We start from the raw sequence: 26,206 nt of genomic DNA on the forward strand, positions 1-26,206 counted from the left end.
GAAAGGCATACACCTCACCATGATTATAGGTTGGCACTTCCAGCTACTTAGATCACAGAGGACGGTCAAGCTGCATCCCCTGCCCGTGAAATTAATCTCTTGTGTTTTTTCCTTGGTCTCTGTCTTCCCACCCCCCGCCCAGGTTGCGGGGAGAGAAAGAACAGATAGATATTTCCTTATTATAAAATTCATAGAGTTCATTATTTTAAAAAAAGTCACTGGCATCTTAAATCTTTCTCTACTACTTTCATGACAGGCATTAGGTGAACAAATCCATGTTCTTGGACTAAAACATTCAAAACATGGTAGAGTTAAGCTATAAACAGTAAATCCCTTTATCAAGGGTCCTCCTGATTGATACATACGCCTTGGATAAGAATTCTAGATATCTGTCTCTTCACTTCTCACTTCCTAATTTCTTTGATTGTGAGAGTCTCCTTTTGCAATTGATTTAAAGGTTTTATGTTTTGGGTAAAGTTACTGTATTATTCCATGGTTATTGAAAGTGCTGGTACTCAAATTCCTTGCCAAAATTAAACTAAAAAACATGGAATCTGACCTTTTGCTGGTATTTAGATTGCATCAGTTGGAGTTGTTGTTTCTGCCTGACTTCAGCCTCTGATTGGCTTCCACCTATGGAAAAAAGAGTCACAAATGTGAAACATGAATATTAAGCTGAAATGTCAGCCTTCAAAGACTAATTAATACATGATAAGTCTACACTGTGAATTTCTTTAACATTTTCATATCCCTGGAAATAAGGATATAACCAGTTTTCTTGCTAAGACATTAGAGAATGGGAATTTCTTAAAAGAGAAACAGAGCTGGACAGAATATGGTGCCATATTCCTGAAAGAAGAGGACAATCCCACTAAGGTTTTCAGTTATGTAGGTATTCAAGTCTTTACTTAGACTGAAATTACACCTGAAGGTCCATGCTAAATAATAATACTGCCTGTCTTAGAAATTCTAGAACATTCCTCCTGCTTGAGTACAACCATTCCTTAACCTACTAAGGATGATGATCAGTGATGCTTTGTTTTTCTTCTTTTGACTCTACGGCCTCATATTCTAGTAGCAAAGTGCAGGAAATCCTCAGGAGTCTTGCCACTAGATAAATACATAGTCTTTATAACCCAGTTTTTTAAAATTACAATGGGACTATTTTAGTTAGTAACTGATTGTCAATCCATACTATTTATTATCCTTTCTTTAGGTATTCAAGAGAAAAATACGGATGTTAGATTATCTGCATGTTCTCTCCTAAACCTCTAATAATTTGGGGGCAGAAATCCTTGCAGCTTGACCATCATCTAAGAATTGCTGCTTAGGGATTTCTCAGTGTTTATGTAAGCTTGGTATGTGTATTATAAAAATTCCTTTGAAATAATTCTCTGGTGCTTTGGTCACTAAAAGTGTCAGTTCTCTGCAAGATTCATTCTCACAGAAGAAGCATTAAAACAATTTGCATTCACTGTAGTTTTTGTAATTGAACTGATAAAAATACCATAGGGACATTTCTTCTGAGTCCCAAAAGATATGTAAGACCTATTTGGTTCGGGCCCTTCAGTCTCTGTTGTGGGGAATTGGGGAATGGGAAAGAAACAGTGAGGGCTACTGAAGCTTTTATCTAGTGTTACAGCCACTGTCGGCATCTCCAGGAACTATTCCAATATTCTAAAGGGTAGAGGAATAGGGGAGGACTTGAGAATTAATAGAAATAAAGAAAGTCAGATGCCTACGAATTTGAAGGTTTTGTTCAAAACTCTTCTCAAAGTTTAATGCATTCTAGACTTTTCTTTTTTACCCCCAGCCTCTTCCCATGCATAGAACCTTAACCATTCCTAGATATATCATTAACAGAAAGCTACAATGAGACTTGTGCTCATATTGGCTAAGGTCCCAAGATAATAGGCACCAACTGCTGCAAATTCTAAAGTGAGGGGCCTAGCTCCCTCAGCAGGATCTGCAAGGGGGTAACTGAAAAACAGTTTGGGGAACCTTAACTAGCAACCGCCTTCAGCCTATAAAAGAGGTTGGATAGGTCAAAGGAAGGTAGAAATCAGAGGAAAGAGGTCTTTGTGGATTCCATTTTCTCTGCGTATTTGGGGAAGAAGGAATAGTGACGTCAAGATGAGCAAAAGAGGTTTAATGAAAATCGCTTGGAGAACGCAATCTTCGTCCCCAAGAGACTGAAGTACCTAGGGGACCTGTACCTAGAAAAGTCAAAGCCTACACGCACCTGGCTGCTATTAGGTGGCTACTCAGGTCATCAAGAAGAGGTGGCTGCATGGCAAAGAGTCTGTACTCCCAGAGTTTGGGGGAAGAAAGGATGCATAACTGTCTCCTATGCTCCCAATCTGGGATGTCATGAAAGAGAACACCAATCTAAAGCCATCTTAAAGGACTTGCCTATGTGGGCCACCTGGAGGAATAATGGAGCCCTACAAAGATGTCTACCTAGTTAAGAGCCAATGGTGAAGCCAAGCACACCAGCAGGAAAGTATGTCAGGGAAATCCAGTGAGGGATGAATGGTAGGCAAGGGGACTCTGAAAAACCCCAAGAACCCCAGGGGTGAGAATGCACAGTAAGGATTCAACAAGACTTTCAGAAACCAGGATCTGTGCAGTTCAGATCCTACCGCTCTTCTCCCTCTCTCCTCCTTTGACCCAGCAGGGGTCAGAATCTGGGAACAGAGGAGTCAATAGAGAAAAATTCAGCCATGTCCCAATTCCTTTGCTAGTTTTCTACCCAGAATAGGCCTGGGCTGGAGCAGGGAAGAAACTTTAATCTCCATTAGTAACAGAGTTTTGATTAGTACCTGGGACTGAAGATAATTACTAAATGACACTGTTTAATGCCTAGAATTAGCTGGACAGCTTTCATTTGAGAAAGACCAAAAAGATCTAATTTCATCCAAAGAGCATGGGAAAAACTAGTCCCACGTAGCCGGTTTGAGGGGGCCCATTAGGAAGGACAAAGCTATTTCTTGGTCATACCCCTCAAATGTGGCTTATTCAGCATAAGGGTGACACTTGAGATTAACCCCTTTCATGAAATACAGTGGAATGATGGTGATAATACCATTACTTTCACCCATTAAATGATTTCCAAATTAGCTTATTTTAACCTATATCCTGGAAAAACTACTTTTCTAAAACTATTGCGACAATAAGTAGCCCCTGACTCTAAGGCATTTGTATTAACTGAATCTGTGGGAACAGTGTATCCAGACCTTTCAGTTCTCAGATGCTGCTGGAAGAGAAAAGAGAAGAAAGGATGTGAATGATTCCCATTAGGTGGCATCCCTGTTGAATGATTCAAACACCAGGCAAAGGCAGCCCACACAATTCATCACAGTAGCATGCACTCCAGAGGCCCAAAGGTCTCTCTGTCTGTAGAATGAAAACACAGGTGGTGTTCTCTTTATACCCACCACCGGGTCCCCAGCTCATTCTCATCTTAGTTTTAGAATTGAATCGCCATTCATTTTTTTTCCCCCATTAGCATTTAATACTGCCGGGATTAATATGCTTGTACTAGCGTTTACTGTCCTCTTGCCTAGTGCTCTGACAAGGCATATGCCGCGCCCCAGGTAAGCTTTCTTGAGAGCTGATCATCTAAGAGGCTCTAAATTATTCAGCAATTAAGACATCACTTTATTCCCACATAACTGTGGCATCATACGTTTGCTTCTTGCAGAAGATCAGAAACAGTAACATACCTGCCTACCTAAGAGTTTCAGTTTTAAATGCATTCCATTCCAAGCAGCACGGTGACCCAAAAACCTATTACTTGCGTCCAAAGACAAGTACAGGCAAGGCACTAACAGGTTCCCTGGGTGGCCCCGTGCTCCCCAATTCAGGCACTCGCTGGGTTACCTAACCGCCTTGGCGCCAGGTTAACGGGCTTCGCTCCATGTTGCTCCTTCCACTTCTCAAGACTCTGTAGCTCTTGCTCAGCAACTAAGCCAGGTGAGAAATGTCAAATCATCAATTATTAGAATGTGAAAAGGAAACAGGTCCCTTGAAAGCCTAAGGAACAAACATCAGAGGGCAATTAACTACATGCAAGCACAAGTGGACAAAATATCCAGGAAAGGAAGCCGCCCCTTGGAGTCACCCTGGGCCCAACGCGCCGCCCCCCGCTCCGAGGCACTTTCTCTCCAAGAGTATGAACTGAAGGTTCAGATTTGAGGGGGAAAAACAAACAAACAAACCTGAACTCCTACTAAAATAAAGGAGTTTAGTTTTTCCTCTCATTCTGGCATTTTTAAAACCCTACATCAAATTAATTTTTTTAATTTCCTCTAGAGAATGTGTGCAAAACGAGAGTATTCTTTTTTTTTAAGTGTTTTTTGTTTGTTTTGTTTTGTTTAATTTTATTTATTTATTTTGAGAGAGAGAGAATGAGAGAGAACACATGAGAGGGGATAGGGTCAGAGGGCAAAGCAGACTCCCCGCCGAGCAGGGAGCCCGATGTGGGACTCGATCCAGGGACTCCAGGATCATGACCTGAGCCGAAGGCAGTCGCTTAACCAACTGAGCCACCCAGGCGCCCAAAACGAGAGTATTCTTATGTCGGTAAGAACTCTTCACACACAGTAAACATATCCCCAGAGAATTCTGATGCCCATATTAACTGTATTTTAAATGTCCCCCAAGCTTACTGCGACTAGGAGGCGTGAGGGTTCGTGGGTTCCTTGAGCTGGATACCACCAGGCAGAAAGCCTCCTCTCGGTGGAGCGGTGCTATTTCCCCAAATATACCCTCTGTGTGACAGCAGGGGGCGCCAAAAAATACTAATACCGTTCTTCCAGGGCACGTCTGAATCTACCCCTTAGACCTGATTGTTTCAAGTGTCCATATATGGCAGTTTTTAACTATTAGGGAAAAAAACCAAAACTTCTGAAACATCCCAAAATTCCAGACCACACCAAGGCTTAAATTCCTGGAAAGTATTTAAATCAAAAGCTTGTAAAATGCTTAAAATCCTTAAAATCTTTTAAGGATTCCGCTGGTCACCTGCGGCAGTACCCACAATCACTCTGCATCGTTGTGATTATTGTATTCAGCACTGATGGAGGTGTACCACCCAGGGGGCTACCTGTCTGCTGGAGACCCAAGTCTCTAATTTAGAGACCTGCTTTCCTGTTGTGGCTGTAGGTCCATTCTCAGCCACAATATTAAATTTCCTACCAAGATCTAATAAAGGAGAGCACAGAACGTCAGGGCTAGCCCCACAGTTTGACTTGAACAAGCCTCATAACTTCTTCGTGAACTAGTGGAACTTCAGTTCTCCATCCACCTCTAAGGTATAATGCTGTAACTTTAAATGCCAGCATTTATTTTACCATATAATTTCAGCCAAATATGTTACACACCCACTAGGTACAAGGAACACAAAAATGAGTAAGGTGTAGTCCCTGCCCTCAAACAGCTTGTAATCTTACAAGGAAACTGAGGTACACAAATAAAAACAGCTTAGGGTAGACTCTGATACTTACAAAATTACGGGAGCACAGAAGTCAAAGAAAAATTCTATTAAGAAGGGATGGGGCAGGACAGATCAAGAAAGGGACAAATTAGGTCATGATCTATTTCATATATAATTCATCTGCTCCACAAGTGTTCGTAGTCCTCTAAAAGTATCTGCACTCAGGCCAATTTCCTGGGAATTAGATAGATTTATGGACAATAGATGTGAAAAAGTTTAGGCCAATGGAAATTTGAGATTTACAATTGCACTATGAGTTCTGCTATTAACATAGAGAAACAAATTTAGAAGCACCAACAATAGAATAATTTTAAAAGGTATAATTAAAGCAGCTAAAGTTAAAAAAGAAAAAAAAAACTTGATAAGATCTGGTAAGTCTATACAAATGAGAACATAAAAATACTACAAACCTAAGTAAACCAATCCTGCTCTATAAGAAGATGAGAAGAGTTCTGAATGTCGATTGAATAAATATACGTACTCCTTTGTATCTGATTTCTTCGGTTTTCATTTGGTGCTATGACAGTATATGCACCTGGGCTGGAATGAAGAGAAAAACATTGATTACCACGAGAAACTACTAATGTATATAAACCTCCAGGCAGTCTTCCTGCTTATATATTTATGATCGTCACCATCAAATAGGTACCATGGAAGATAATCTTCTTAAGACGCAGCTCTGTTCTCTGGGAGCTTAGAATCTAGTTGACAAAGTAAAACAAACGCACATGGCCAAAAATAGAAATATAAAGCAGCTGGTGAAGACGGACAGTGACTGCCTCACAGTTGGCTCTTGGTAAACTGTCTTTGTAGGGATCCATTGTTCCTCCAGGTGGCATTCGTGGGCAAGCCCCTTTGAAAGGGCTTTAGATGGGCATTCTCTGCCATTGTGACCCACACTGGGGTACAGAAAACACTCCTGCATTCTTTGTTCCTGCCACCTGGAAATATAGGCCATTTGCAAAGCAGCCACCTTCTCTTCATGAGTGGCCCTCTGGCCATAATCTTATGCTTTGGGGCTTTGACTCTTCCAGGCATGGGTCCACTAGGTCCCCTTGTCTCCTGGGGACACAGGTAGAACATAATCAGAGAAGGATGCTTGAAACACTTTAATTCATGGGGTGGGGATCTGGGAAGACTTCGTTTAAGCAAAAATACGCAACACTGAGATACCAGGAAGCTGTGAAAATATTGTGAGCTTTTGAGAACCCAGAAACTTGACTGATCTGTACACACCCAGCCTCTGGCACGATACGTGGCACAAAGTAGCTGCTTGATGAATGTGGGCTGAACTAAAATGAAATGATGCCACAGACCCAGTCTGTAAATCTGTGGGGGGGGGGGGGAGGGGGTTGCTCTTCTTTGAGATGATGCATGTAGTCCCACAAGAGTACAAATACTTCACAGAGCAGAAATCTAGGGCAGCAACAGATTGCAACATATGTGTGGGTCCAGTTTTAGGGGAAATGCTATGGATAAACACTATCAGCTTATAAACGTAGGGTTTAAAAAAAAAAAAAACCCAGATACTCTTAGAATTCTGTCTCTTCAACGCAGAATGTACAATTTCAAAGGACAAATTAGCAAAGACTGAACAGTAGAGGCCAAAGTGCTGATTAACAGAAGTCATTTCTTCCTTATCTCATTATTTTCCTAGCGGCAAGACTTCAGCCTGCTTCAAACTGGGCTTTAATTTTAGACTTGTAAATGGGAAGTGTACAACCACCTTTGCATGCAAATGGGGCTGCAAGATGCCCAATTACCTAATGTATTGATATACAGACATTGCATTGGTAGCCTCACCATGCATACGACGTTATGAATACAAAATTAGGAGGCTGCTACTGGAAATTAATCCCTTGTCCATTGCATATTCTTTGTTCACCTTAGAAAGATTTTTCACTCCTCAATTGCCAGCAGTTCATAGGAGCTTGGGAGCTGCAATTCTGTGGGTAATAGCTGCACACTTGACTATGATGCAGTGGTGAGCCATTGTACAGAGCCTTAAAGATGAAACACAGGCACTAGATTTAAATGCCAGCCGTGACATGACTGCATAATCCTCAATGTCCACTAACATTATGATACAGAGCTTCTCGCCATACCAGGGATTTGACTCTACAAAGATCATTAGTTCTCAAACTTCAGCATGCCTCAATCACCTGGAGGGTCTGTTGAAGCGCAGAGTTCCTGATTCAGGAGGTCTGAGGTGGGGTTGGAGAACTTGCATTTTTAACTGTTCCCGGGGAATGTCCCTGTTCTCACACTGTGAGAACCGTTGCTCTCGATCAATCAAGTTATCCTCAAACCCTTGGACTTAAGGGAATTTAGGGATTAAATCGCTGATAAAGACATAGACATTAAATCATCTGCCAAAGGTCACGAGGTTAATTAAGTGATGGTGCTAGACTCAAACCCAGGACTTTTGTCTTAGACCTATTGCGCATCTGCGGCTAACTCTTCGGCTCAATACAGAAAGCATACAGTATGATTGTCATTTATCGCACCCTCTTGATAGACTTCCAGAGTAATCTACTTAACTAGAGCACCTATTTATGGACTTGTGTTAAGGGGCTTTTGAAGAGTGAGGGGAAATACGGAAAAACAGACACCAACCACTTTAACGGAGCTTAGACTTTAGTTTGGAACAATTTATGAAGCCACAGGAGCACCCCACAAGAATACCCAAACAAGGGGCGCCTGGGTGGCTCAGTCGTTAAGCATCTGCCTTCGGCTCAGGTCATGATCCCAGGGTCCTGGGATCGAGCCCCGCATCGGGCTCCCTGCTCGGTGGGAAGCCTGCTTCTCCCTCTCCCTCTCCCCCTGCTCGTGTTCCCTCTCTCTCTCTCTCTCTGTCAAATAAATAAATAAAATCTTAAAAAAAAAAAAAAAAAGAATACCCAAACAAGTGTCAAAGTAGGATGATGTTAAGTAGAGATCCAAGGTGGGGGAGCGTCACAGAGCCCCCAGGGGTGTAGAAATCTTTAGAGAGGTATAGCAAGCTGAAGTTTAAAAGACAGGATCCCAAATGGCACAAGAAGTGTTTCTTTGGTAGGACTTTACTAACAGATGCTTCAAAGAAAATTTTCCAAGTTCCATAGGCCTCCCGTATGCAAATTTTGTGAAAGATTTGGAAAGAAACATCAATCCGTTTGTAAAAGATCTTACTCTACAATATCTAATCTGCAGACGTTTAAGTCTGATAACATCATACCACAATCTTTAGTTTTAGGACTAGAACTGCAGTCAATCTATTGTAATACGTGTAGCCTACAAGTACCCAGACACAGTGAAGGACCATGAAAAGAGGGAAAGAACTATCCAACCCTAAATTCAGAGCCTTTTAATTGAAAGCATTTTAACACAACCCCAGGCTCAAGGACAGAGGTCCGAGGAATAAATGTTTCATGTTACAGAATTCCTTAGCAACCTTCTTAGTAACATTTTCTTGGCTGAACATGCCAAATCTGAAACATAATATTCAGAAGAAAGCATGGCAAGAAATTGAGCTTCTATTCCTCTGACTTGCTACATAGGAAGAGGAGCCTACATCTAAGGATCTTTTTTTTTTTTTTATCATGTGGCAGAAATAAGGCCTTGGTAGATACAAATATTCGTCCCTCCTCTCCTCTCTTGCTCTTGACATGAATAACAAGTATAATTTATTCATGTTTTCAGCCAATTAGTTTCCACCCACAGCAAGGGCCTCTGCTGTTTTAACCTGCATATCTTCCCTTTCAACAATCTGACTCTCAAAGACGCTGATCTAGACAAGCCCAACCTACCTATATTTAGTATTCTGGGCATTTCCTGATTAAGCAACATTCAAGTCACTGAAATAAATGTATATCTTTGAAAATGAGTTTCCTTAATTGCCTCATTGAAATTTAATGAAATATCACAATGTGTAAGATTATTTTCATTTTCCAACAGCACACACCCATGAGACATACTAAGGGAGAATATATAAAGAATAGCGCAAGAAAATGTGTTCCTGCACCATAAAAAATAAATAAATATATAAAAGAAAAATATATTTAAGGAATGTTTTTCCTGTGAGGTCTCTCCTGAGCTACACAACTGCTTCTCTTGTGTCCATTCTTGCACAATTTTTACAACGTCTCATCAATAAGCACTTTATGAAAAAATGTTATGCTAAAGTTATGAAAAATATCTTGGCTGGCTAAAAGTATTACATAAATATATCCCCTGGTGTGTACAAACTGCAGCAGATGTAATTTAAATTTCTAATTAGGAACAACAGTGGTTTGACTGAAAAAGAAACGTAGTCAAGAGCAAAAATTCAGAAAGAGGTAGAAGATTAAGTAACAAATAGATCTTTCTTTTTTTTTTTTTTTTTAATGTTTTTTTATTTATTTATTCATGAGAGAGAGAGAGAGAGAGAGGCAGAGGCAGAGGGAGAAGCAGGCTCCCCGCCTAGCAGAGAGCCCGATGCGGGACTCGATCCCAGGACCCCGGGATCATGACCTGAGCCGAAGGCAGACGCTTAACCATCTGAGCCACCCAGGCGCCCACAAATAGATCTTTCCAAGCAGAATAGTAGACATGTAGTCTACCATCCTACAAAAAAAAAAAAAAAAAATTAGTTTGAGATTTTCATAGTTCAAGAAAATCTTAACCTTGCATGAATTTGAAAAACAAGGATTTTGGGGTTAATCAAAAGCACTGGATAGAAATTTATTTTCTAGCTATGGCTTTCCATATTGGTTTTTGCTTTATGACCTTAATATGGACATCTGAAGCCTACTGCTTTTAGCCAAAATGAGTGAAAACTTTTGACGCATTCAGGTTGCCAAAAGTTCTTTTATAAACAGACCATATTCCCAAGAAAAACAAAAAATGACAAGATCAGGCTGAGCAAATCATCCTTAACCACTAAACCTATTACACCAACTCTGACCCAGCATTCCACAACTCCAGTGTGGAAGGGCTCATGGATTCTCTTTGGTCGCAGAATCTGCAGAGTCCAAAACATTGTCTACACATCCAAGAGGCTGATGTGAAGCAGGTCAGTTCTTTAATTCACAGCTTCTGTTGGACAGTTGAATAGAACCCCCGAGGGCTGAACAGACACCCAGGGGGAAAAGATAAACAAGGGATCACAGGTCATCAGTACCTTTGTTCATAGGATAACTTCATGGAAAGTCTAAAGAGGTATATATAAACACATCCATCCATCCCAGCACCCCTATGTAGGCTCATGACTTAGTGAGATGTGGTAAGTTTATGCAAATTAGAAAAATGTGCCCCTTCTTGCGGATGGAGGTAACCCCACACTAGGCCACACGGTTTGGCATGTATTTCAGCTCCAAATTATCACTTGCAAACTAACCTTAACCTAACAAGCTACCCTTAGCCTAATAGTGGGCCTGTTACTGTTTCATAGATACTGGCAAAAGCCATGAGACTCCTGGGTCAGAAACGAAGACTTTATTACTCATGGCACAGCACATAGCATGAGCATCAGTATATTTACGTCTGTTCTCTCTGGCCCCATGTCTTTTGGAGGTAACATGATAGATGCTGCACACACAGCATGTTTGCATGGCAGGTGAGGAACACAGCTGAGGAATCCACTATTTTTACAGCAGGTAGTAAGCAAGCCTGGTCTTCATTCTGGGGAAAGCTTACCTCATCTCTCAAGGTTTCCAACCTTGAGGAATAGTCCAGATGAAAAAATGGTCTGGTGTGCTGTCTTGGCACACCCAGCAAGACATACAAGTTGGAAGAGGCCCAAGCAGGACTGTCTTTTCCAACAAGAGAATATTCAGGATAAACATTCTTTTAAGAATAGCTTAGTGACAAGGAAATTTGCATTTGCATAAAACCCACATATTTACCAATGGTTGTACATTTTCTTTATATATATGTGTGTGTATATATATATATATTATTTATTTATTTATTTTATTTATTTATTTATTTGTGAAAGAGAGAGAGAGCATACACAAGTGGCAGGGAGGGGAAGAGGGAGAGAGAGAAGCAGGCTCCCCACTGAGCAAGGAGCCCTATGTGGGGCTCGATCCCAGGACCCTGAGATCATGACCTGAGCCGAAGGCAGATGCTTAACTGACTGAGCCATCCAGGTGTCCCCATTTTCTATTATTATTATTAATAGACTAAGATCTGATTATGTCCACGTGTCTTAAGCATTGCTCCTCAAGATTATCTATAACTTAAAGGACAAAACCAGAAATATAAGGCATGAGGGATTTATATCTAAATCTCTGCATAGAACATTTAAAAACAAAATTCATCTTTTATTTCTGATTTTGATTTTCAAAGAAACATGCTTATAGATGAAAATGCACAAAAATATATTTTTTAAATATTGAAAAGTCGCTCATAATACCACCTCTCAGAGATCACAATTACTTTTTTTTTTTTAGGATTTTATTTATTTATTTGATAGAGAGCAGAAGCAGGGGAAGCAGCAGGCAGAGGGAGAGGGAGAAGAAGGCTCCCCGCGGAGCAGGGACCCTGATGCGGGGCTCAATCCCAAGACCCTGCACCAAAGGCAGATGCTTCACCGACTGAGCCACCCAGGCACCCCCACGATTACTTTTATTTGAGTGAATTTCAGTCCAATCTATATTCTGTACCTATTATTACACTGCTGCAATCATATCTTAAGTCCAATTTTATGTCTTCAGTTATAAGTGGTTTTCCCAACTATTCATGTAACAAGCTTAATATTAAATGGCTACATAATACTTCAGAACATGGATGCAGCATAATATAACCTCTCACTTAACTATTTCAGTTGTTTCAATTGTTCACTATTATAAACAAACCTGCAGGATGTACAAAGCAAAAAAATAAAGCTTTGCGCAGAATATTATCCAGAAGATAACTCTAATAGTCCTCTAAAATCAATACTCTGAACAGGAATGTGGACTACATTTAAATTTTTCTTCCTGAGATATCCCATTTGCATTTCTGAAATCCCAGAAACAGTTTGAATGATTAAGGTCTGCTCTTATGTTTGACTCTCCTCAATTCTCAAACTAGGAAAAATGCTGACTCTCCCCAACCATTCATTTTCACCTTCTCCTTCTAATGGCACCTTTATATTATTCAGGTTGACAATGTACCCAATTAAAAGACTACAGTCCACAACCTTTTTCATAGCTAGGTATGACCGTGTTATTAAGTTTGGGAAATTGAAATGTAGGTGGAAGCTATATAGAAGGATTTCTAGGAAAGCTCCTTTAGATGGGGACAGAGAGGAAAGGCTTTTCTGTTGCTTTCCAGTCTTCGTGGAAGACTGAAGTGGTAGCTGGTGCTCAAGCAGCTATCTTGGTCAATGAGGCAACTTGAATACAGAAGACATGTGTCAGAAATGGCAGAAGGACAAAAGCCATCTGGTGCCCTGTGACTATAAAACCACCACATTAGTGGTAATCTATTGCCAAGTTGCCTGGTTTTAAACCTTAATTCTGTTATTTTCTAACTACAATTTTGAGCAACTTACTAAGTTTTTCTATTTTTTCACCTATGAAATGGGGATAACAGCTATCTACATCTTAGAGTACAGATACAAAGTCCTTAGAACAATGTTAGAAAATAGGGGCACCTGGGTGGCTCAGTTGGTTAAGCAACTGCCTTCAGCTCAGGTCATGATCTTGGGAGTCCCTGGATCGAGTCCCGCATCGGGCACCCTGCTCAGCGAGGAGCCTGCTTCTCCCTCTAACCCTCCCCCCCTCATGTACTTTCTCTCTCTCTCATTATTTGAGAGAGAGAGAGAATGAGAGAGAGAGAGAAAGCACATGAGAGGGGGGAGGGTCAGAGGGAGAAGCAGACTCCCTGACAAGCAGAGAGCCTGATGCGGGACTCGATCCAGGGACTCCAAGATCATGACCTGAGCTGAAGGCAGTCGCTTAACCAACTGAGCCACCCAGGTGCCCCAATAAATAAATCTTTAAAAAAAAAAAAAAGAACAATGCTAGAAAATAAATGTTCTGTTATGGTTGCCTGCTATTTGTACTACATCACCCCTAGACTAACTACCTTCAGACTTATTTCATAGGTGAGAAACAAATAAAGCCATCTATGCTTAAGATACCTATTTGCAGATATCTATTATATGTAATTGTAATATGAGAATTATGTATAACATATATATGCCACCTCTTTCACCATATGTAATAACACCTAGCCCAAAATCACAGTACATCTCCTTTTTCATGCTGTGACTGAATTTCTTTGCTCCATCTTCTTCCACAATGTATACGATTTAGTTTTTCTAATTGTCTTTTTACAACCCTGGTTCTGGCATTGTTCTCTAACATCTATATCCTAGTTCCTGATTCTTTTCTTCAATCTGTGTCTTAGGAGTAATAAGACCACTGCATGAAACAAAGTGGTGTTGATAAATAGTTCATTAAAGATTAGCAAATAGTCTTCTGTAAAAGATAACAAGGTTCTGAGCCCAGGTTTTTTCCCTAAATTATTTATTGAGCTATAATATAGTTAGGACAAACTGTACAAATCTTAAGCATACAGCTCCATGACAAACTTCCTTTTAAATTCTCCAGATTCCAAAAGAATAAAGGAAAAGAGAGGCACAATGAACTTTAGAATATGATCTGAAATTATTTTTCCCCAATTTTTTATCTTAAAATTTAAGCCTACAAGCAAAATTAAAATATTAGTAAAATGAAAACCCATATACTATTTACCTATATTTACCAATTGGTAAATGGTTGGCCACACTTCTTTCACTTTCCTCATCTTTGTTTTTTCTGAATCATATGAAAGTAAGCTGCAGAGTCAGTAACATAACCCTGAACACGTCAGCATGTATCTCTTAAGAACAAAGACATTCCCGGGACGCCTGGGTGGCTCAGTCATTAAGCGTCTGCCTTCGGCTCAGGTAATGGTCCCAGGGTTCTGGGATCGAGCCCTGTATTGGGCTCCCTGCTCAGCAGGAAGCCTGCTTCTCCCTCTCCCACTCCCCCTGCTTTTGTTCCCTCTCTCGCTGTGTCTCTGTCAAGTAAATAATCTTTAAAAAAAAAAACAGAACAAAGACATTCCCCTACTTACAGGTTTAAAAAAAAAACTATCATAATATATTATTAATATATTATATTAATAATAAATATATTAATATATATTTATTCTATATTCAAATTTCTAAATGGTTCCAATGTTTAGAATATTCTTCCCTACCCTGACCGCATCCTGGATCCAATCACAGATTACACATGCCTGTTGTTTGACACGTCTCTATAGACTTCAGTGATCCAGGACCATTTCCTTGACTTTTTCCTACCTTTCATGACTAACATTTCTGGAGAGTCCAGGTGTGATGGTTAATTTCTGGGTCAGCCTGACCAGGCAACAGGGTACCCTGGCTAAACGTGATTTCTGGGTGCATCTGTGAGGATGTTTCTGAAAAATGTAAGCATTAGAATCCATGGTCTGAGTAAAGCAGGTGGCCCTTCCCATTGTGGGTGGGCATCATCCAAACCAGTGACGGCCTCAGCAGAACAAAGGAGGCAGAGGAAGGTCGAAACCAATGTTGACCTGATTGGCTGACCTGAGACATCAATCTTCTGCCCCTGGTGCTCCTGGTTCTCGGGCCTCCACACTTAGAAGGGAAGGTACACCATGGGCTCTCCTGCTTTTAGGCTTTGGAGCTTCACACTGGCTTTCCTAGGTCTCTGGCTTGCACATGACAGATCATGGGACTTCCCAGCCTTCATAATTATGTGAGCCAATACCTTATAGCCTTAAATAAATTTCTTTATGTATATATATGAAATAATAATCTCTTTATATATAAAAATATACTATATATTTATATAATTCTAAAATGATTTATAATATATATTTTAAAATATTATATATAATATTTATTATAATCTCTTTATAATATGTACTTTTATATATGCATATATATTATATATTAGATTATATATATACAAATATATATTGTATATATTTGGGTCTGTATACAAATATATAATCTCTTAGTTCTGTTTCTCTGGAGAACCCTGACCAATACACCAGGTAAACTGTCTTTTTTTTTTTTTTTAAAGAATTTATTTATTTGACAGAGAGACACAGCGAGAGAGGGAACACAAGCAGGGGGAGTGGAGAGGGAGAAGCAGGCTTCCCACGGAGCAGGAAGCCCAACGCGGGGCTCGATCCCAGGACCCTGGGACCATGACCTGAGCCGAAGGCAGACGCCCAACGACTGAGCCACCCAGGTGCCCCACCAGGTAAATTGTCTTAGAGAATTTATAGAACACCTCACAATCTGGATTTGAGAAAATGATTTATTCATGATTACATGTTCAGGTCAAATATTCTGGGGAAGAGTACTACATAAAAGATATTATCTAAGAGTCCACTGTTAGAACAAGAGTTGTTTCCTTGCACAGTTAAATAATAAACCAATGTGAAAATAGTATCTGCCTATAGGATAGCGAGCAATCACACTTTAAAATAAAGATTAGAAAAAGAACATATCTTCTCCTGCCTGTCACCTTCTATTGGCAATTGAAATCAAAAAGTATAATGGCTCTAAGACTTTCTACTTGGCATAAAGAATCAATGAGCACATTTACACTTTAAAAATAAAGATGTCTTCATATCAAACTATTTGAACTGTTTATTTCTAAGGATTAGAATTGCAGGGGACTTTTACTTTCTATATTATTTTTGTAATGTTTGGGTTTTTATAACAAGCAGATATAACTTTACTTTTACAATCAGGGAAAATATTCTGAAGATTTTTAATGAGGAAATATTTAAAATAAAGACTTCAAGCAGGGGCTCAGATTTTCTTACAAGATTAGGTAGTACAGGATTTCCACTCTCTCTGGCGCCACAGTAAAACAAACACTGGGCCAGGGCGCCTGGGTGGCTCAGTTGGTTAAGCGACTGCCTTCGGCTCAGGTCATGATCCTGGAGTCCCGGGATCGAGTCCCGCATCGGGCTCCCTGCTCGGCAGGGAGTCTGCTTCTCCCTCTGACCCTGTTCTCTCTCATTCTCTCTCTCAAATAAATAAATAAAATCTTTAAAAAAAAAAAAAAAAAAAAAAAAAACAAACACTGGGCCATACTAGCCCTTGAGTTTTAATGATGATCAATGTCTTTAGTTTTTCTATAGGACTCTAATGGATTGCCTTTTAAGTGTTCATTTTTGGGGGGGGGATTACAAACATTACAGAACAAAGGAAGATCATCATTAGCTGATTCTCTGATATAGAACAGACCCTTCAAATGCAGTCTTCTCCCTTTGATGATTTTTTTCCTGTTAAGCTTTTGTTTCAGATTCAAATAGATTCGGAATAGATGCAATTAACCTTAACAATATGTAAAACCTTACAGCACTCTACTGACTTTGAATTAAATAACCTTACTGGGTAATTGAACTAAGTTTCTTTTTTCTCATTTCTGCTATGCTTCTACTGATTATTATAGGTATTATGTTTTTTCATGCTTTCATCATCCTGTTGATTTATTGTTTCACTGTTTCAGCTGTCAAAGACTTTTTGAGAAATGCCCACTCATTTTTGATATTGTATTTGAGCAAAAATGATTGCTCCCTAAGACTTGGCAAACTGCAAATGCATTCCATACAGAGGAGTGAAATCTAGTACAGAAAAGTTGGAAATTCGTTCTAAACAGAACCATAATTTCTACCCTCCTGTATAAACAGGAAGATAAATGCGACCTAAGCAAACCAAAATGTCTTTTCTTTCCATCCACTCCAGCAATCTCTTCTGCCATGCACAGAGCTATGTTTTTTCACACCATACATGTAACCCACTAATGGGTCATAAAACCAATTTAATGGGTTTATTTTTAATGAACGAGAGTAGAAAATGTCAGAGTGCATCACACACAGTAAGGGTGAGAGCTGTGAATTTTTTTTCTGCTATATATAAACTCATATATACCCACACATGTCCAATATCATGAATGTGAAATGAATTGCTTACTCTGGCCTATGGTCAGAAGTCTGAAAGATCACCAGGAGGCGGGGTGTTGTTTAGGTTGCTCATAAACAGGGATGGTGAGGGGATGGTGAGAGAATTGTTCAAGCCCGCCAAACTGTCATTTAAGAAAAGCAGCAGAGGGGCACCTGGGTGGCTCAGTCGTTAAGCGTCTGCCTTCGGCTCGGGTCATGATCCCAGGGTCCTGGGATCGAGCCCCACATCGGGCTCCCTGCGCTGCAGGAAGCCTGCTTCTCCCTCTCCCACTCCCCTTGCTTGTGTTCCTTCTCTCGCTATCTCTCTCTGTCAAATAAATAAATCTTTAAAAAAAAAAAAAAAGAAAAGAAAAGCAGCAGAGACAAGAGAATCCCCACAGAAACTTGACTCTTGTAAACTACTTCTCTATCCAAAGAATTTTAAAGCTGTAAATGTCACATCACTGTTTCTATAGCATCACTCCCTTTAGCCTATAGAATTTCTATTTTCTTGATGTGAAAATAATGACGACTGATGGGAACTTAGCCAGCTATACTGCCACTTCCTCCCTCCAGCTCCATCTCATTTCAGGATCTGGACTTTGGTAGATAGACTTAGGTTGGAGTGCTGGTTCTAGCATTTAAAGAAAGCCGTGAGACCTTGGGAAATCATTTAATCTCTCAAGACTCAGTTTCTTCAACTGTAAAGTGGCCAAGTGTTTATTGTGATGAGAAAAAGGAATTACATGACATGTGTAGTACAAGGTCTAGCACATGGTTAAGAGTCCAAGATGTAAGAGTTCCAGCTATTGATTGTTATTTTGGTTTTATTCTCTCGGGGTACCCAGTTTGACTATTCTAGGTCACAAGTAATTGACTTTAAGCTACTACAGTATTGGTATGCTTTGCCACATTTTTCATTTCAAAAATAAGTCAAATAGGCAGAGTTCTACTGATTAGGTTGCTAGTAGAATATAGTAATCACTGAGACACCTAAGAAGCTCATCGAGCCACATAATTATCATTAAGAGTTAAACACTATCTGTTGTTTTACAGACTTTCTGAATGCTTATGAGCCTTGTCTGAAGATTGAGTTATAGTCCTCTAATGAATAGCCATCTATATTAAGCTGTCAAGAAGATTACTCATCAGAATCAATCATAGATTTTTCTCTTCCTATGTACTATTATTTTATAGCACTAAAAGGAAATTCGACATTATTCAGCTCACTAGCCCCAGGGAGGAGTGATAGCCCGATGCTTTCATGCCATTTAACATCTATAGGCAAAAGCTTATTTTCTCACACTCATATGAGGATTCAGAAGAGAACTCTGGGGCATTGCAGTGAAAAAGAAATAGTGAAAGCAGTTCTTATAGGCTCTCATAAGTTTGTAAAAACTTGCACTTCATTTAAGACTATTTTATGTGGCTAGTTCGGATTGAAATGAGGTGAATCAAGAATGACCTAAGAAGTTTTTGATGATCTGTCTTGGACATAAGATATTATACTTCAGGACTCAGAATATACTCAACGATTATTACATAGTGATGTTCACAGAAATTGAACACAATAACTTAATGATGTTATCATATATTCCACTTTATATCCCACCTTCTATGTATAAAATACTTAATACTAATGTAACACAGTGTTCTTGAAGAGGAAAAGAGAGAAATTGGGAATTGGCCATTAATAAGTGGTCTTACCAAGCCATCTTTATTCTCCCTTCACTGTCCCTTGAGACTTTGAGGATGAAGGGAAAGAAAAGGATCAGTTACCAGGGTTATTCCCTTCCCTGGAGCACAGCAAACTGGGAAAAGTTTTGAAGTTTGAGTAGGGAAATAAGGAAACCGGAGCCCCAAAGGGAGGAAATAAGAAAAAGGAGTGGGTTTCCCCAGTACAGTTACATAGCACTTCAACAGATGTAGTGTCTAAGCTATTGTAATCAGGGGTGTGATGTGTCTATGGGAATCTTCTGGCCAAAGTTGCCCAGTAGAGGAGTCCCACCTGGGCCGGGACTAGGCTGACACTAGCACCCCGGAATGTTCAGACACTGGCTGGAAGAATGCAGAATCAGTGTGTTCCCAGTACAACGGGTATAAGAGACAAAGGGGTTGCAGCTGGGGCCGTCAGTGGACTATGCTTCCCACAGTAAGTTCTTTTGAAGGAGATCTGGAGAGCAAGTTTCCCTGGCTGCCACAGAGGCTATATAAACTCCTGGGGCATCACAAAATGTAAAAACTTAGTCTTTGTCCCTGGTTCCTGGCACAGAACTCCAAAAATCCTTGGGATTCCAAGTGATAAGAGTGTTGATTGTATGCTAATGAGATGACCCCAGAATGCTTTAGGATGGAAGCTATTTGCCAGGAAAACCAACCATATGCTTAGAGGGTTACAACGTTCAGGTCTGCCCCTCTGACAGCTCTGGGGAGGGGAGAGGAGCTAGAGATTGAGTTCAGTGATGAACTCAGTGGCCAATGCTTTAATCAATTATGCCTGTGTAATGAAGCTGGAATAAATATTCTTGAATAAGGACTGAGGACCTTCTAGATTGGTGAGCACATCAAAGTGCTGAGAGGGTGGCCCACCCAGACAGGGTATGGCAGTTCTGGGCAACACCCCACCCCCATATCTTGCCCTATGCATCTCTTCTATTTGGCTATTCCTAAGTTGTACCCTTTATAATAAAACAGTAATCGTAAGTATAGGAGTTTCCATGATTTCTGTGATTTTTTTTTTTTTTTAAAGATTTTATTTATTTGACAGAGAAAGACACAGCGAGAGAGGGGAACACAAGCAGGGGGAGTGGGAGTGGGAGTGGGAGAGGGAGAAGCAGGCTCCTTGCCCAATGCGGGACTCGATCCCAGGACCCTGGAATCATGACCTGAGCCGAAGGCAGACCCTTAACGACTGAGCCACCCAGGCGCCCCCTGTGATTTGTTCTAATGAATTATCAAACTGGGGGAGGAGAGGTCATGGAAACACCCACATTTGTAGTCGGTCAGGCAGAAGTGTGGGTAGTTTGGGGACCCCATTTGTGGCTGGTGTCTGAAACAGGGGCAGTCTTGTGAGACTGGGCCCTAATCCTTGGGGTCTGTGCTAACTCGGGGTAGTGTCCGAACTGAATTGAAGTTGGTTGGTGTTGGAATAATGTATGATGTTAGCAAAAAAACACACAACTCCCAATTATCCTGTAGATTGCAGCTCGAACATCACTTCTTGGGAACACTTCTCAGGCTCCCAAGACTAGCTCAGACTCTGGTTTTCCTTTATAGTGTATATGAAGAGTCATTCCTGTAATTATCTAATCACTGTCTGCCCCTTCAATTAGACTATAAGCTACCTAAGGGCTTATCTTCTGTTGAGTAGTTATTTGTTCCTAAATTTTTAATTAAATATCCAAAGCTAGAGATCCTCTTATATGGTTCTTGTGAGGCCTGAAAGAGAGAATATACACAATGCACTTTCACATACTAAGCATTTCGTGTGTTTGCTATTATTATTGCCCATCCTTAAGTCTTTCAGTTCTTAGTGTACAGTAGGCTGCAAATATGTTAATTTATATACAAATTCAGTTCATCTGATGTAAACTGTATAGCAAAATTCCACATTACAGGTTCATTTTTAGAATATCTTTTCATTTCCTTTAAACGGCATCACGCTAAAGGACCACTTCCAGGTATGATTATAGGCTAGCCTCTGAATGAAGTGAACCCTGTGTTGCTATCACAGATAAGAGCCTATTGCCCAGAAGTGGGTAAAGTCAGGTGAAAACCCCTTCCAGAAAAACCCACGCTTTATTCTTTAAATTTTTTTTTTTTTTAAGATTGTATTTATTTGCGGGAGAGACGATGAGAGACAGAGCATGAGAGGGAGGAGGGTCAGAGGGAGAAGCAGACTCCCTGCCGAGCAGGGAGCCCGATGCGGGACTCGATCCCAGGACTCCAGGATCATGACCTGAGCCGAAGGCAGTCGCTTAACCAACTGAGCCACCCAGGCACCCCATCCCACGCTTTATTCTTATACTTATCTAGAATTATAGAAGTGAGTATGAGATATTTACCAAAAAAAAAATCAAAATATTGAAAGGGAAAGTGTTACTTTGGATTTGAAGTATATATGAGCTTTTTTCTCTTTAAATCTGTATAGATGGCTTATGATATTTAGGGAGAAGAGAAAAATCACCAACTAAAAATAATTGGGAAAGCCGATATGAATTAGCACTTATAAATACTTAAATCCAAATATAGTCAGAACACAGCCTTGCCTTAGAGTCCATTAGAGTCTCAGAAGTCATTTAAAATTGTAAAAGATTGCCTTAAAACCTAATTTATATGTAAGCAGGTGTTTTAAATCAGTGTATTTTTACAAGGTACAAACACTCCACTTCAGGGTGACAGCATGGCACTTGATCAATAAACATTTGTTAAATGAATTCAAGGCTCTCAGCACCCAGCACTTAACTGGACATTTCCTTTCCGCTAGGCATGACGTTACATTTTATGCATACACACATGCAAAAACAAAGAAACCCTCAGAGGTTGGTATTATCTCATTTTAAGCAATGAGGAAACTAAGGCATAAAGTAGTTAAGCACCGTGTTGACGTTCAGAGAGCAATTAATGGCAGAATTAGAATGTGGACCCAAGTGCGTCTGTCCTCAAAGCCCATGCTCCCATACCTACACTGGTGCTTCCCTAATGAATTAATGGAAGGATGCACACAATACAAAGTTAAATCTCAATCCTTTATCATATAAATAAGCTCATATTGAAAGTGAACAAATGAAGCTTATTAAGCACTTAATACGTCCTTTTTCTTTATTTCCCATCAGAAAAGGCTGTAATTCCGCTCCAAAAATTTAAAAAATGAATAAATTAAACTCCCCCCCCCTTTTTTTTTAAGATGTTATTTATTTATTTGAGAGAGAGAAAGACAGAGATAGTGAGAGAGAGCATGAGCAGGGAGGAGAGGGAGAAGCAGGCTCCCTCCTGGGCAGGGAGCCCAATGTGGGACTCTCCCAGGACCTTGGGATCATGACCTGAGCCAAAAGCAGATGCTTAACCAACTGAGCCACCCAGGTGCCCCAAATTAAACCCCCTTCTTAATGGCTTTAGTGCATGTGTGAATTTTACTAAGATGTTATTTACCAGGCAACCATTTTCCTTGGTTTTCCAGTTCCATTAAAGGAGACAAGTGGGAATAAACAGTAAATAGAAGTGATTGATGGAGATGTAAGAATTCAGAGTGGTCCAAACAGGATCTTAGATATTAAACATCTAAAAGGGATGGGGTGCCTCGGTGGCTCAGTCAAGCGTCTGCCTTCAGCTCAGGTCATGATCCCAGGGTCCTGGGATCAAGCCCCGCATCGGGCTCCCTGCTCAGCGGGAAGCCTGCTTCTCCCTCTCCCACTTCCCCTGTTTTTGTTCCCTCTCTCGCTGTCTCTCTCTCTGTCAAATAAGTAAATAAAATCTTTAAAAAATAAAAATAAACACCTAAAAGGGAATGTCTCTTATAATGCTCTACTTATTGCAACTGGTTCAATTTTAAAAATAAATAAATAGGGGCACCTGGGTGGCTTAGCTGGTTAAGCGTTTGACTTTTAGTTTCAGCTCAATTCATGATCTCAGGGTTCTGGGATCAAATCCCCATCTGGCTCCACACTCAGTGTGGAATCTGCTTGAGACTTTCTCTCCCTCTCCCTGCCCTTCTCGCTCTCTCTCTCTCTCCCTCTCTCAAATAAATCTTTTATAAATAAATCAGTTCCAGGAAAACTAACCGAACTCTTCCATGTGCTCTCTAATGGTCTATTAGCAAATCTTAAAAATCACAAAATGGTATGCAGTGAGGTCTTCAGGTATTGAGGCCTGGACAATTAATTAGAAAACTGCCCTTTTCTGAGCAATTTCATCCAGCAAGATTCTGGGGTAACTTACAGTCAAATAAAAACAGATAGATGCAACCACTAATATTTATGAGTTGGTAAGAGCTTGCAACTAAATGGTTATATCTAAGTAGATGCTCTTTAATAGAAGAAAAAGACATATAAAGAGTGTTCATCATCAACATGAGACTGTATGCCCATGATCTCTACTACATTAAATGCTACAGCTTACTGAGATGTAGATGACTTGAAACTAATGAATGTCTATTGTAGCAGGACACCTCTCATTCTGCAAAGGAGAGAAATGAAGCAATCTCCAACTGAAATCACCCAGGTCACCCACCCCATCTAAGGTAACCCTAAGCTGGATAATATTAAAAGCCCAGTACTTATGAATTCTTTCAAAAGTTAAGGATGAAAGAAAATCTACTGTTTACCGGTCCTAAGGTCATATGCGGTTCCTTAGCAACCAGCTTGTCTTTCGTGTGACTAAGAGTTGATGGACAGGGGGGAATGAAAATGAGACCACCAGGACAATTCCAGTTCACAGAGGCAGGGCTTCCAAAGCACTGTGTACCCCACACTATTGTGTTAAAGAATTTTCTTCCATTGGGAAGAAAGAGGATTACTGACAAGGCATAGCAAAATGTTTCGAGGTACCAGCTGGAGACCCTGAACCGAAGACCAAGATAAAAGTTACCTGTAACGGTTCTTGCATAGAGCACCAACCCACGCCAGGACAGGAAACCCTGCAGCCACTCTCGACCTCACCCAGCCTCACGGCTCTGGTCCTAAGAGGTGGTTTATCTGGGAACTTTGTTGAGATGCAAGCGTGCTCCCAGAGGCAGCTTTTGGATCCTCTACCCCCTAACACATTCCTCTCCGCCCCTACCCTGGCATCATTTAGGGCCCGGATTTTTTAAAACAGGAAGGAAAAAAAAAATCATACTAGTTAAAGAGTGTGAGTTCTGGAGATACCTGAAAAGTTAGTAAGAAGCTTAGCGATTTCTACATACATCTTTTCAATCCTGTAGCCAGTCACAAGAATCAAGAAAGCAGTGTTCTTGCAAGGAACTGGAGCTCAGACATTTAGTAAAGACCCGCAGACGGGCACGCTCAGTTTATAAGGTAGTTAATTCCTGAAGGCTTTTCGTGTAGGCAAATGAGGCTGCAGTCTCTCAAAAACCCTCTTCCTGGGCCCCGGGGGTTTCAAACTCCAGTGATCAAGAGAGTGCTTGTGAGTATGTTTGAGGTCTGGGCTCCCGCCCCCAAAACAGGTCGTGAAGTACTTACAGCCGCTGGCCCGCGAGCCCCGGGCTCTCCTGCGCGGGGCTCGGGGGCGCCGCCTCCACCCCGCGTCTGGGACCTTGCAGCCTGCCTGGCTCCGGGCGCCGCCCAGGGGGGTCCCGGGCCGGGCCGGGGGCGGGAGAGGCGCCGAGCCCGGAGCCCACCACCCGAGTGCGGGTGAACATAGCTCTGGGTCCACGGGTCCCGGCGCCCGCTGCGGGAGCGAGGCGGGCTGGGACGCTCGGCGAGTCTCGAGATGCGATTCCGAGGGGCAGGGGCAGCGGTTTTAACAGCTTGAGTTTCGATTTCCCGCTACCCGCTGCAGCTGCGCCCGCCCCAAAGGACTTCCCCATCGACGCTCCCCTCAGGCGCCCTCTGACCTTATCCCCGGTAACAGCTCCCGCTGCGCCGCCCGGGCCGCCCGGGCCCCGGGTGCGGAGGGGAGCTGGCTCGGCCGCTCTCAGTGAGTCGGTCCCACAACCACCTTAGAGCATAGTAAAGACAACTGTCATCAGCCGCCGACACCTTGTGAGCGAGCAGCAGCCGCAAGGGACCTAGAATCCTGCAAGATACTTTAGGGACTGTTGAACAGGTAACCCTAATTTGTGGTTACTGCTGGGTATCTGAGCCCGTGAACCATATATGAACCTTCGGACGCCGGAGATCAGGTGAACAAATAAAATCATCCAAACAAAATTTTGCCTTTATCAGTAATGATTGCCGTTTGGTTGTTGTGCAAATACTTTCAAGTTAAGGAAACTAAAGTGAAATCAAAAGCCACAGGAAACCCACAAGAGGAGAAGCGAGCCCCTGTTATTTCGCCTGTTACCATGGCGGCATTAGCGTTTGCTTACATGTCTCCTACAATGCAGGTCTGGGGAGGCGAGAGACGTCTCTCATTTTTGTATAGCCGGCATTATGACAGTCATGATCAACCCAGTGCACATCAGAATCATACGGGAGCTTTTTAAAAATATGGATGCTGAGACTTACTCCCCGACCTACAGATACAGAGTCTTGCAAATCCATATATGAGAAAGTCCCTATACCATAGTTGAATGTCTTGCACAGACCAGCTATGTAATCAATATTTCTTGAATGTCTGATCAATTACTTAGCAAGGCTGCCTGGAGAATCATTTCTGCCTACTGCTCAGCTTGCCCAAGGATTGGCATTTCTTTTTTTTTTTTTTTTAAGATTTTTATTTATTAATTTGACAGCGAGAGAAAGACAGCGAGAGAGGGGAGCACAAGCAGGGTTTGGGAGAGAGAGAAGCAGGCTTCCAGCTGAGCAGGGAGCCCGATGCGGGGCTCCATCCCCAGGACCCTGGGATCATGACCTGTGCCAAAGGCAGATGCTTAACCGACTGAGCCACCCAGATGCCCCAGGATTTGCATTTCTAACAAGTTTCCTGGAGATACCAATGCTGCTGGTCTTTGGACCACCCTTTGAGACTTTGAGAGGGCCACTGTGGGCAATGTGGAAGGCACAGAAGGGTTTTCAATAGGGAAGTTATGTAATAACATGTTTGAGAATGTTCTACCAGCAATGTGAAAAGGAGACTGAAAAATGAAAAGACTGAAATCTGAGAGAT

General features: G+C 41.3%; 1 protein-coding gene across 2 annotated transcripts in view; it reads right to left on the reverse strand.

Annotated features, from left to right (window-relative positions):
* The window catches only part of EPSTI1 (epithelial stromal interaction 1), a 90,409-nt gene extending 65,494 nt beyond the window's left edge, over positions 1–24,915 (reverse strand). For both annotated transcript variants that reach the window (XM_045869503.3, XM_045869502.3), the window contains exons 1-4: positions 24,619–24,915; positions 5,979–6,037; positions 3,883–3,966; positions 560–633 (exon numbers count right to left, since the gene is read on the reverse strand). In XM_045869503.3, coding sequence (XP_045725459.1) covers positions 560–633; positions 3,883–3,966; positions 5,979–6,037; positions 24,619–24,797 — 396 coding nt within the window. In that variant the 5' untranslated portion in view covers positions 24,798–24,915. The remainder of the gene's footprint in view (positions 1–559; positions 634–3,882; positions 3,967–5,978; positions 6,038–24,618) is intronic.
* Between the last annotated feature and the right edge of the window lie 1,291 nt (positions 24,916–26,206).

This window comes from Mirounga angustirostris, unplaced genomic scaffold (genome assembly GCF_029215605.1).
Source record: "Mirounga angustirostris isolate CCGP_5_RB_7025 unplaced genomic scaffold, mMirAng1.0.hap1 SCAF_3, whole genome shotgun sequence".
Taxonomy (NCBI): domain Eukaryota; kingdom Metazoa; phylum Chordata; class Mammalia; order Carnivora; family Phocidae; genus Mirounga; species Mirounga angustirostris.